This window comes from Vombatus ursinus, unplaced genomic scaffold (assembly GCF_900497805.2).
Source record: "Vombatus ursinus unplaced genomic scaffold, bare-nosed wombat genome assembly UNPS02009205.1, whole genome shotgun sequence".
Lineage (NCBI taxonomy): Eukaryota > Metazoa > Chordata > Mammalia > Diprotodontia > Vombatidae > Vombatus > Vombatus ursinus.
Window position 1 is genome coordinate 33,038,413 of NW_020948983.1, and position 13,840 is coordinate 33,052,252.

At 38.2% G+C, this 13,840-nt stretch overlaps 1 protein-coding gene across 1 annotated transcript in view; it reads right to left on the reverse strand.

The window, feature by feature from the left end:
• The window catches only part of AGBL1 (ATP/GTP binding protein like 1), an 868,369-nt gene that overhangs the window by 588,073 nt on the left and 266,456 nt on the right, over window positions 1–13,840 (reverse strand). The window contains 1 exon segment of the mRNA XM_027851980.1: window positions 762–942. Coding sequence (XP_027707781.1) covers window positions 762–942 — 181 coding nt within the window.

Consider the following 13,840-nt stretch of genomic DNA (forward strand, 5'->3'; position numbering starts at 1 on the left):
ATGCAGACTGAATACTCTCAAATACATGAGCATTTAGTCAGTAAACTCAATGAGTGGCACTCAAAAGCACTGTTCACTATGTAAAGCAGAGTTAGTGTAATTATGACAAGTAAGCCTCTCTATTGAGAAGGACCCACTTCAGCAGCCACATGAAATGAATCTGTGTTGTCTAGGAGGCCAGACCATGAAAAAGATGTGTCCAATATAATCTTGCTAATGCTGCTGCCTTAATGTATGACTTCTATCATTTGACCACTGTTCTCAGACGACACAAAGGCAATACTGACTTCTAATCAAAAGAGCCTGCAGAGGAAGTGTCATTGTTAAAAATGAGTATCAAAAGTCTAGATATAATCTTTTTTCATTTGTGTTTAGGGGACATTTTTGGATAGGATGAGGAGAGGAGCTGTCTTATACCTCTTCTATATAATATCCTATTACTCAGAAAGGAGAATAATGCATCTGCAGGACTGACTACATCAACAGAGAAGGCACAAATGTGATGTCACTGAACTGAATATAATAAAATGGAAATCAGGGAAATTATACATTATCATTCTCTGAGACATCATAAACCTAGCATAGATGTGCCTGAATCCCATATGCTATTTGAGATAGATCAAGAATATTGCCATAGGCCCAGTTGAGTATATTCTCAGCCATGAGTATGTAGGGTCAGTCAAGACAGGTCTGAAAGATGGATCCAGTGAGATGTTACCATGGTGACATACAAACTGCACAGGGAAAGGTGTCTGACTTACTTGCCATTGATGACACCATCTGGGTTCAGCATCGGGATAATCTTGAAAATGAAGCTTTCCCTCAAGAGCCCAGCGATGGGGTCACTGCTTACCAGGAACTCCAAGGTCCCCTTCATTACCCAGCTAGCATTGCTCTCTCCTGGATGAACTCGGGCCACAATCACCTGATAGGGACGTTGTCCTGAAAATAAAATGAATAAACGGATGAATAAATGAATTGATGGACAGATACATAGATAACAGACACATAGAGATAGATAGATAGATAGACAGACAGACAGACAGAGAGATAGATACAGGTAAATAATCTAAAATGTCTTGGTTTCTAGGGCCCCAATATTACAACTATGGCTGTGATGGAGATGTGTACAGATAGACAATTCCTAAAAACATATCTGATTTACATAATACTAGCACGTACAAAGAACACTTGAAGGTGAGCAAGTTGCTTTCCTCACAAGAGGAAAGGCAGATTGTACAACAATTCTCAAGACAGAGAAACCCAGGATTTTTCAGATCATAGAATTATAAAGCTAGAATGGACCTTAGATGTCATCTAGTACCACCCCTCATTTTATATGTGAGGAAACTAAGAAAAGAGAGGTAAAGCAAGGAACCAATGTCACTCAGGTATTATCAGAAATGGGATTTGAACTTATATCATCTGATTCCAGAGCCAGTTATCTTTCCAGGGTAGTTGTGATTTGCCTGCCCTCTTCTAAATAATCCTTGGCAGAGCCTGGTTGGGCCTCTTTCAACCCAGGGCTATAGATTCTCTCATATTCTTTCTATTGTGCCACATGGCCTTTCATGTATATATTTTTTATCTATACCCAGTCCCATGGCCAATAGAGATTTAAAATAAGGTAGAAATCAGTATCCAGGACAATATCTAGTATAAGAATTGCCTGTGTATGAAAGCAGAGAATAAGAATCTGTCTTCTTATCCAGCAGCCAAAATAACAAGACAAGAAAATAAACTAATTTTTATAGGCCATGAAGTACTTAACATAAAATGATGCATGCAACAGCATTTGCTGATGTTAAAAAGTACCTTATTAATATTATTGTTAACTTAATATCATAATAACTAGCATGTAGACAGTACTTTAAGGTTTACAAATCATTTTACATATATTATTTCATTTTTGAAAGGCAGGAGTTATTATTATCACCATTTTACAAAAGAGAAAACCAAGAATGTGTGAAGCTATGTGACTTACACAAAGTCACACATTTAGAAAGTATCTGAGGCAGAATTCCAACTCAGGACTTCCTGACTCCAAGTCCAGCATTATTTACCTAGGTGCCTATGGACATGAGTTATTATTTTTATTATATTCTTTCTCAATCTCTTTTTTTCGAGAGGAATTCAGCTGAAAAAAAATAGTCTTGGCATGGGTCACTATCCTGTTATTGCTGGGCAGCTAGGTGGTATAGTAAATAGAGCACTGGGCCTGGAGTCAGCAAGACCTGAGTTCAAATCCAACTCCAGTCACTTACTAGCTGTGTGACCCTGGGTAAGTCATTTCAACTCTGTTTGCCTCAATTTTCTCATCTGTAAAATAGGGATAATAATAGCACTTATGTCCCAAAGTTGTTATGAGGACAAAATAACATAATAATTACACAGTACTTAGGGTAATGCCTGGCATTTAGTAAGTGCTTTATAAATGTTAGCTATTACAAAATGTTAGCTATTTTTATTTAATGTTTTATAGGCTATTGCCCAGGTAGATTTAAATAATTTCTCTTTGTAAATGAATAAAAGTCTTCAGATTTAAGCACATCTTCCATAGGCTTCATTGAAAGAACATTTAGGATAGTAACACAGAGAACAGGGATGTTGTTATATGCCATATCATGTTCACTAATGATTTTGATTTCTTTTCCTAGATCTTTGCATTTTGAAAGTTCTTCATTCCATACAGATTAGAGATTAGGAGTACTTAGTATGATTATATGTGTGTGTGTATATATATATATTTAAAATATTCTCAATTTGTTTTTCTGGATGAATGTTATAACAAAGCTATTAGGTAACAGCTCTATGTAATAATGGTACAATTCTAGCAAAATTTTTCTATCTCTCAAGGATTCTTTAAGATCTTTATTTGTAGTACAGGAATTTTTCATCTGTTAGTTTATGATAACAAGCATCTGTTGTATAATTCTAACTACCAAGTCACTTCTTGCTAGCTATTTGACAGTCCAAGTTAATAAACAAGCACCTGCTATGTGATGGGTTCTATGCTAAGCACTAAAAATAAATCCAACAAATAGTCCCTGCTCTCAAGGATTATACATTCTAATGGGGGGACAACATGCAAACACGTCCAGACAAGCTATAGACAAGATAAATTGGAGATAATTAATAGAGGGAAAACATTAACATAAAAGAAAATCAGAAAAGGCTTCTTTTAGAAGGTGGGAGTTTATCTGGGAGTTGAAGGAAACCAGGAAAGTCAGGAAGCAGAAATGAAGAGGGAGAGAATTCCAGGCATGGATGATAACCAAAGAAAATTAATGGAGTTAGCAGATTGAGTTTCTTGTTTGAGGAATACCAAGGAGGACAGAGTCAGTGGATTGTAGAGTGCATAGAGGGGACTAATATGTAAGAAAGAAAAGGTAAAAATGAGGTTAGAAGGGTTTTAAAAACTAAATTTTTACAGCTTGCCATGGTGTGTTGCTCAGTTTCTATCATTTCCTGTACCATCATCATCATTACACATCATAGTACGGGAATAAAGATTATACTGGTGTGATAATAGAATAGAGTTCTTTCTCATATCCCACTGGCCTAAAAAGGCAGGTGAAATATCTATTTAACTTCCAAAGGCAAAGGTCTTTTTGCCTATATTCATTTGGATCTATTAAGCACCTACTATGCACTGCACTATGTTAAAAGCTCAGGATATAAGATAAGAGACAGTACCTGCCCTCAAAGAATTTATATTCTAGTGAGAGAATCAACATGTTGATATTCAGAAATGTACTAAACATATACAAAGCAGGTAATAATCTTGGATGGAGCTGGGATAGGAACTATCATAGAGAAGTTAACAAGTTAAGTCTTGAAGTGAATCAGGAATTCTAAGAAGTAAAAGAAGGAAGGCCATGGGGGGCAGTCATCACAAAGATTTAGAGACAGATAGTATGTTTCACAAAGGAAAAAAAAAGAAAAAGAAAAAGTCAATACTCCTGAAGCATTAAGTGAATAAAGGAGAAAGATATGTACTATTGTCAGAAAGGAAAAATGGAGCCAGGGTGTGAAGAATTTTAGATCCCAAAAAGAGAATTTTATATGTGATTCTAGAGATAATATGGAGTTACCATACCTAATTGAGAAGTGTTTGCGGCAAGGTCAGATCTTTGATTTAGAAAATTCATTTTGGTGGCTGTGCAGAGGATAGATTGGAGTGCAAAGTGATATGAGTAATAACTCTCAGAACATGAATAAATATGAACCTGTACCATATGGCTTTTCTGTCTTAAGGTGTAAGCTGGATAAATATGGAGCCTATGTCTCTTACTCTACGTAAAGACACCAAAAGTATTTTTAATCAGGAAACATTAAAATTTCTTGGTGATGAATGAATGAGTGAATGAAAGGAAGGAAAAGAATTTATTGAATGCTTACTGTGTGCCAAGCACTGTGCTAACAGCTGAAGAAAAAGAAGGATGAAGAGGAGAAGGAGAAAGAGAAGGAGGAGGAGAAGGAAAAGAAAAAGAAGAAGAGAGGTACTTCCTGTTTTTGAGGTGTTTCCATTCTAATTAGAGAAGACAATATATATATATATATATGGGAGTGGTGGCTAGAGAAAGGAGTGTCTAAGGCATCAGAGGCATGGTGAGTTGATTCTCCCTTAGGGTAACTGCCCTTTCTATCTTTTCAAGAGCAACAGCAGTATGATAGTATCCATGTACTTGCTGGGCACAGAACAAGTAGGTGAAGAGTGGCAGGGTATCCACATGAAGCAGCAGGGTAAAACTACAAGACAGATGAGGAAGACAATGGGATGTGAAGAGTGATCTAATGTGAGGGTCCAGAGTGGACACTGGCTAGATAGATAGAATGCATTGAATTTGTACTCAGTCATTAACCAATCAAAATAACTCAGCCTAGAATCTTAACAAAAGATTACTTCCCCCCAGGGTTACTCCCTCTGCCCTCTGTCCCCAACACACATATACATACATACTTGGGATATTTATTCAGGCATCTGGTCCAGGGGTAGCACAACAAGGATAGATGACAAAATGATTGGGACGGACAGCTAGATGTAAAGCATAATCTGGTGTGATAGCCTGGGACAGACTGGTTAGATATCAATCAGGCAAACAATAGTTGAGTTTGCATTGAATTTAACCACCCATCCAAATAGTTCAACCTGATGGTACAAGAGGAAAGCTGCTCAGTGACACAAACGAAGTAGAAGCATGCTGTAGTGGAAAGAACACCAGAATGGAAGCCAATTGGCCTGAGATTGGCTTGAAATTTGACTATAACTTAACAAGGTGTATGACCTTGACTTCTTTGGTTCTCAATTTTCTTACCTGTGAAATGATGGAGTTGGATTAATATTATTTAAGGACCCTTTCAACCTGTAAAATTCTATGACATTAATCATAATGTCAGTATTCCTGACACAGTTGTGAATAAATTATTACTTTTACCTACATCTGTATATACAATATATCCAATCACATCCATGCATGGGCTTATCTTTAGGCGTGTGGATCAAAGATCAGTCTGGGAGCTAGGAATACCCAAATTATGCTTCTGGATTGATGCTGATTTGTTTGGGGACTGTTGTGTCACTCATGACAGCTTCGTGTAGCTCAGTTGCCTCATCTGCAAATTTGGGATAATAATCAACAACTTTATCCATCTCTCAAGTGTGCTATAAATGTGAATGAAATGTGACTCTGGAGGTTCTTTGTGTTCCAAATTTAAAACAGCACTTCTCTTCACCACCACACTTTTCTTTTGCACTAACCATAGCAGTCAGAGGCAGAATTTTATGGGGTTCTTATCCTCAGTTAACCCTGTGCCAGACAAAAATCATGTAGTTCATCCTATTCTTTCTACCATCACTTCCCCAACAGTAAAAACACACAAACAAAACTGGGTCATCCCCTTTGGAAATGAAGAAGATAAAGCAATGAATTATTGCTGTTGTTTTCTTTTTTTCTTTTTTTTTAAGATCTCTGGAATCATATCCCTGCAACTGATTCTATGGAAAAATGCAACAAGTTGGATAGAATCAGGAAAAAACAAAAATCTTCCTATTCCATAAATGAGTTTTTCGGATTAGAGTTTGCTACCTTTTCTATGTTCTTTATGAAACACTGTGGGAGAAACACATCTATAGTTAACTAGCTGAGCAGAGTTGAAATTAACTAGAGGTAGGCGGTTCTCACTATATTGCCTGCTCCCAGCCATATTTCATTCTTTCTAAAGAAAGCTGTATTGGAACTCCAATAAAAAGTCTGTTGAGAAAGAAAGTAGCTTGATGAATCTGAACCCAATCAGTGGCCTATTTTCAGTTCCATAATTCCATATCAGTTTCATTGTGGTGTTTAAACTTTGTTCATTTGCAGCATATTGAACAACAATGTTCCCAACAAGAAGAAATAAAAAATAACATAAGCTCTTATAAATTTAAGACCCAGAATGAATATTCCCATTGTCTAAGCCAGTGAGTTGATATTGCCTGGTATGCCTTGCACAATGGTACATTAGTCAATAAGCCAAACTCAAGCCGTTGCAAAGATATCAACAGCATTCTTGTCGCTTCTTCAGAGGGTCAGATTTATATTTTGTTTCACTGTAAATACACTGCAAAACGATGTGTACAGTTTTGAACGTTCTGAAACAGTGAACGGCAAAGAATGGTAGTTTGTCACAAAGACAAGCTGCATTTTTTTCATTTCAGATGATTTTCTTCTCTCTCCTTCTTGTGATTTAAGACAGTTTTGCAGTCACAATGCTGAGTTAAACTTATGGGACCGTACAGTTGTAGTGGCAAATGGGGCTCCTGAGAACCCATAATGGACAACAGCTATAAATAGCACACAACACAAATAAAATGTGTTCTTTTTTTTTTTTTTGGTAATTGACAACTACAGCTTTAACAGCTCCTATCACTGCTGAAGGTAAGGTAATATCAGCTAAAATTAACTAAATATATCCTAGTGACTAAAAAAGTCTACAAGGTAGACCGCAACTTCGTTCTTTAATCTTGGTGTCAATGGTAGTAAACCTTTAATAAGCAAATAAAAACCCAGGCACAGAAATTTAAGGAAATTCTTCAAATAGATTAAGTTACAGTCTAGGGAAATTTTAATTAAAATTTGAGAGATGGTATTATGAAATACACTTTTCTCCAAACTACATGAGTGCTCCTTTCCTCTGTAAACCAAAAGCTATCTTAATTATATTAAAATGGTTTTGGTTTTAGGATTGCATAATTCATAGCACATCAGTATTTCATTGATAAGAAACAAGAAAACAATACTAGGAACCAGTTTCCTGTATTTGAGTAGTGGAGAAAGAAATAGAGAGAAGGAAGAAGAGGATCAGAAAGGAAAATTAACTACCAGGAATGAACACTACAAGGGACAGATAGGGTAACAATGGTTGGAAGAGATTATTTAAGCATGGACTGGAAGAAACAGAAAAGAAAATGGACCAAGTAGTGAGAGGTCAGACAATGACAATGGCTGATGTTAAAACTTAACCCAGACTAAGGGAGGAAGTATAGGAAGAGGGAGACTTGTTCATGTGTTGCTACAGAGGAGTCCAGGAGAGTAACCAACTACAGTAGGTAATATTGTCATTTATTTAATAACAATAATTCACATTTCTCTAACACTTTGAAGTTGATAAGTGTTTTCTTCAGCGTAATCTTGAATGTAGTTATCACAAATAGTTTTATGCCCATTTTACATGTAGTGTTTTTGCTCTGGCCCTCTCTTCCAAAGCTAAGCCTGCTTCATCATTTTGTGAGGTGTCATAGGAGTACCCTGAGAAATTGGTGTGGTTCTCTTCTCTACTGTCATTGATTTAAGTCCCTACAATCTATGTTTCATCCATTTTGAGGTGCCTGTGACCAGCCCTCTAGTTCAATTTAACCATTTAATATCAATTGGTTTTTACCAAGGGATATTTATTTCAAAAATATCAAAGAAAAAAAAGTATAAGCATTTCTCCCAATTACTGCAGGGTATTGTATCCATATACCACCTCAGTGGAAGACTGGGGAAAGCGAAGAGATAACTCATAACTTAGCTCAGTTCCTACAGAGCAATGGTTTTACCAAGATGATGTCTTTATGTGGTATTTCAAGAATCCTTGCCTCAGTTTTTAATGGCCTTGGTCCCAAAGATCCTCCCAAGGATGGATTTATTCTTCCTTTCTATAATACCTAGCCTAGACTCCAACCCCCATATTGCTATGGCTAACTCCTAGATTTTCAAAACACCCAAGTTTAGACATTCCACACCCTTCATCAGATACCATGAGCAAAAGATACAAATGAGACGAAATAGGAAGTAGCTAAAACTGAGGGGCCTTTTTGAATGCCTTTAAAGCTAATCAGTCTCTCCTTCACCTCACTATTAGCCAACCAGAATGAGTTATAAAATGTCTACACATGTTCCAAATTTCTTCAAGTTTCTTCCCTTACATGTCACCGTGATTCTCACAGAAGCCATCTTCCCAGCTTCCTCGACCCAGAGAGGCTGCATCAACCTAGCAAGCTCATGAGGTCTATGCATGCAGCAGAGACCCATTACATACATTTGCGGAAATAGGGTCAGAGGAATTGGTTGACTTGTCCAAGGCTTCACAGTCACAGTAACGAAACTTAGAACTGAAACTCAAACTCTGTCCCGACTTCCAAGACTTTTCACAGTTCCACACTATTTCTTCATCACGTTCCTCACAATAATGAGCTACTAAAAATATAATCATCCTCATTTTAAAGGAACTGAGATGTAGGAAATCAAATGACTTGACCATAATCACGTAGATAATAATCAGAGTAGCCAGAAATACAACCTAGGTTGCCTGCCTCCAAATATAATTCTCTTTCCATCATACTATACTGTCACTAGTCAAGGTTGAAGGAGCTATAAAGAGTTCTACCTAGAGCTGAACAAGAACAAGAAAGCAATAGATGCAACCACAGCCTGAAGTCAAAATAATTTGACCAGCCTAGTGGCAAACAAGGCTCCACTTATAAACATCAGTCATGTATTCAACTGTATCACACTGGATTAAGTAACAAAACTTTGTGAGAAAATTCAGGAGTTTCAGTGAGAAAACATAATGGAGACCATTTGAATGAAGACCAATAAAGAAAGAAATATAAATGGTATTGCTATGGGACTGAAGCCCTATGGTAGATCACCTGGCTAGAAGAAGAAAATGGAGAGAAGACTGCAGAAAAAACACATACCTGTCATGGAAGCATGACAGAGGAGGCACATAGGACTTGTATCCAGCTATCTGAGTAGTTGCTAAATTTTTTTATATTATTGGCTTGCCTTTTATCTTTGAAAAGGTGACAGAAACAAATAGAAATTATATTCTGGATCCACAAATGAAAATATTACAGTTACACAGAAGGGAAATTTCCATTCCATCTTAGAATTCATGTTAGAGGAGAGAAAAATCAAGTATAGTTGGGAAGCAGTCTAGATTAAAGAAGAATGAATTTCAAAGGTTTTGGGGTTTTTTTTTTGTTTGTTTGTTTGTTTGTTTTGAAGATAGATGAGTTACCTTAGCCTTAAATCCTATAGGAAAAGTTGACCCAAGTGGGATAACGTATATTCCAAAAAGAAAAGTTTTTCCACAGAGGAAGAAATGAGGGAGTTGTCTAAAGAGACTAATGTAGACAGCCAGTGAACTCGTCAACCAATGCAGGTTTTTTTAAAGATATGTATAGATGATAGAAATAGAAGAAGTAATGGAGGGGCAGCTAGGTGGTGCAGTGGATAGAGCACCGGCCCTGAAGTCAGGAGGACCTGAGTTCAAATCCCGCCTCAGACCAAACACTTGACACTCCTGTGTGACCCTGGGCAAATCACTTAACCCCAATTGCCTTAAAAAAAAAGTAATGGAGAATGAATGTAAAAACATAGTAGACTTGTGCTAATATTTTCAGGAGGGCTAAAGGTTAGAATGAGCTAGAGCTACCTATGAATGCAAAAAACAACAAAAAAGTGTTTTAAGCTAGTTTGGAGAAGAGAAAAGGATCCAAAAATGAGTAAGACTGCTGCTTAGGGTGGGTGGATGAGGATAACAGATGATAGTGTGAAAAAAGAACTATTCAACTCTTATTTTGTTTATTTTATTTTATTTTTGCCAAAAATGGTCTTTGGACTAAGACAGAACAAAAATGATTAACAAATAAGTGAGGAAATGGCAAGAGAGTATCTAAATGTCTTTGCTGAGTTCAAGTCACCATCCCAAGGTTTTACAAAATCTGCCATGTATTGAGTAACACTACACATTATAATATGTGGAATGACCTTAGAAAATAGAAGAGATACTCTAGGGCTGGAAATGGATAAATGTTTCCTAATTTTCACAAAAGGGAAAATAGTAGAGGCTACAACATGTAGGCGTATAAATATGACTTTTACTCCTAGCAAAATTCTGGGGTGTACTTCCTTCAAGATCCAGTTCAAGTACCACCTTCTTAACAGAGTCTTTCCTGGTGGCCCAGTTAATTCTCTCTATCACTAACTACCTTGTATTTATTTTGTATATATGTGTACTGCATATTACAACACATGGATGATTCACTCATCCTAATAGAATGTAAGCTTCTTAAGAGAAATAACTTTAATTTTTTTTGTCTTTATATCTCTAGGATAATAGCACGGTATCTTTCAATAGTAGGCACTTACTAAATGTCCATTGATTAATTCATAGTTAATGAGTATCAAGCATAAGAAAAAAAAAGAGCTGAAATGGTTTCATCTCTAATATGTCACCCAATTACTAGAGGAATAATTGTGTATTTACCAAGAACGTCTGGGAAATCCAGAAAGAAGATGGTCAGAAATTAGTTTTAGATAAGTATCCTCCAATATATGCCAAATATCAGAGTTTCAAATATCATACACAAAATTATATGATGAGAAAATTAAAGGGAAATGGAAGGACCTGATTCACAACAACAGGTAAGGGGATAATTCTTAATCAAACAACAATTCTACTATGATCAATAAATATTAAGTACCTGTTATGTGTCAGGCACTGTGCTAGGCATTTTAGATACAAAAAGAACCATAAGACAGTTCCTCCTCTCAAGGATTTTACAATCTAACGGAAGAGAAAACATGCAAATAAATATATACAAAGCAAGCTATATACAGAAGAAATTGGAAATAGAAGAAAGAAAGTACTAGAATTAAGAAGGGAAGGCTTCCTATAGAAGGTAGAATTTTAGCTGAGGCTTACAGGAACCCAGGAAAGTCAGTGATCAGAGTGGAGGGGGTAGAATGTTCAAGCCTGGGGGTAAGTTAGGGAGAATGCCAGGAGCCAAGAGATGGAGTGTTCTTTTTATGGAACAGCTAAGAGATCAGTGTGACTGGATTGAAGACTACATTTTGGGAAATAAGGTGAGAGATCGCTGGAAAGATAGGATGGAGTTAGGTTATGAAGGGCTTTGAATGTTAAAGAGTGTTTTGTATTTTCTCCTGAAGGCAATAAGAAGCCAGGGGAGTGTATTGATTGTGTTGAGGGGAGGGTGGAATGACATGAACAGACCTGTATTTTAGGAAAATCACTTTAGTGGCTGAATGGAGATTGGATTGGAATGGGGAGAGACTTGAGGCAGGCAGACCCACCCTTTGCAGTAATCAAGGTGTGAGGTGATGAGGACCTGCATTAGAGAGGTAGCAGTGTCAGAGGAGAGAAGAGAATGTATTCAAGAGATGTTTCAAAGATGAAATAGGTAGGCCTTGGCAACAACTTGGACATTTGGAGAGGCGGGGGAGTGGTAAGAGATAATGAGTCCTGGATGACTCTAAATTGCCAGCCTGAATGACTGGGAGGATGGTGCTGCCCTCTACAGTCATAAATAAGGTAAAGGGTGAAGGATGGTTTAGGAAGAAAGATATTATATTCTGTTTTGGACATCCTGAGTTTGAGATGTTTAGTAGACATCCAGTTCAAGATGAATGAACAATAAAAATGGTAGGCAAAAAAAAAGCTAATGTGATTCTAGACTATACTGTGTACTGGCCGCACACCAACCTTCTGCCGGCCGGACGCCGGTACCCTCTCCTCCTATAAGGAGCACGCTACCAGAGTCATACTCACTTCCGAGTCTTCGGTCCTCAACCGGATAAACACACAGAGAAGAGCCATCGGGAGGCGCCAACACCAGAGCTTTATTCAGAGGCCATCACAGCAAGCCATCATAGCAAGCCCAAGCAGCAAGGCCAGAGCAACAGGGCAGGAGCCAGGAGAGAGAGCGCGTGATCTGACCACGCTTGTTCCTAAATACCTACCTAGCATCTCCTCCCCAGCCCGCTTACTAGCCAATGATTGTAGGGTCAGATACCGGAAGGGGCTATCTGAGTTTAGCATACCAAGGGGGAGGGAGTGATGTAGGAGGCTAGGACCAGATACAGGGAGGAGGCATCTGGGATTAGCGCATAGACAGAGTATGTGACCTAGGAAGTCAGACTCAGACACTGGGAGGAGGGGTCTGGGTCAGTGCTGCACAAAGGGACCCAGGAAGTCAGGAAGGTCACAAGAGGCATCTGGGGATGACGTTGCATATAGGGAGGGGACTAAGCAAAGGGAACTCAGTCCTCTGCCGTCCCACTCCCATGTGGCACCGCCCCTTGCCTCAGGAGCTCAAGCTCCGGCTACTTCCTTGCACCCAGCTTATCTCACATAGCACTGCCCACTGCCTCAGGGCTTCTCCGTATCCAGCCCATCCCAGTTCACCACGACTCTGCCTACCACAGCCCCTGCCTCGACTTCCAAAATACCCAGATCCTACCCTACTCTTGCCACAGCGCTCAACCTGGTAGCTGCCAACATCAGACAGTCCCTCACAATACTGGAGCAAATGCTGCTCAGAATGTGTGTGTGGGTGTGTGTGTGTGTGTAGGCAGGGGGAGAAGAGGGTAGATAATTTGACTGTTCTCTGCCTTGGAATACTGTGTTCCTTTCTGCAACCACTTTTGAGGGAGGACTTTGACCAAATAGAGAATGTCAAGAGGAAAGTAAGCAGGATAATGAGTGGACTGAGGCACATCTGATATAATTATTGGTTAAAAGAACTAGAAATGTTAAAACTGAAGAAAAGTTGTTATAGATAGCTACATGACCCTATTTAAGTCACTTAACTGGTTTGTCTCAATTCCCTCATCTATAAAATAAGGATCATAATGTCACCTACCTCCCAGGTTTTTTGTGAGGATCAAATAAGATAACATTTGTAAAGTTCTTGGCAAAGTATTGTGTAAAAGCTAGTTATCACCATCATCATTTGAAGAACTGGCATGTAAAAGAGTAATTAGATCTTATTTTGTTTAGCCCCAAAGGGCAGAATTATGAACAGTGGGTAAATACTTCAGGGCTCCACATTTAGGTTTAATATAACAAAAAACTTCCTAACTAGAGCTGTCCAAAGTGGAATGGGGAGACTTGGAAGACAGTGGCTCACTCCTCATCACAGGTTGTCCAGTGAAACTAAATGATCACTTAGCGATATTTTCAAAAATTCTTGTTCAGATTTGGACAAGATGCCACTGAGGTGCCTTTCAACTCTGAGGTTCTGTGATTGTTCGAGCAGCATATCTGCATCCTTCCTATGAGCATAAAATTTGGACCCTAACATTACCTTTAGACTTAGTAGGAAGGACAGAAATAAGCATTTATTAAGTGCATACTATGTTTTAGGCACTGTGCTAAGCACTTTATAACTATTACCTCCTGTGATCCTCACAACTACTCTAGGAGGGAGGTGCTATCATTTTCTCCATTTTACAGTTGAGGAAACTGTGACAGAGAGTGGTTAAGTGACTTATCCAAGGTTACACAG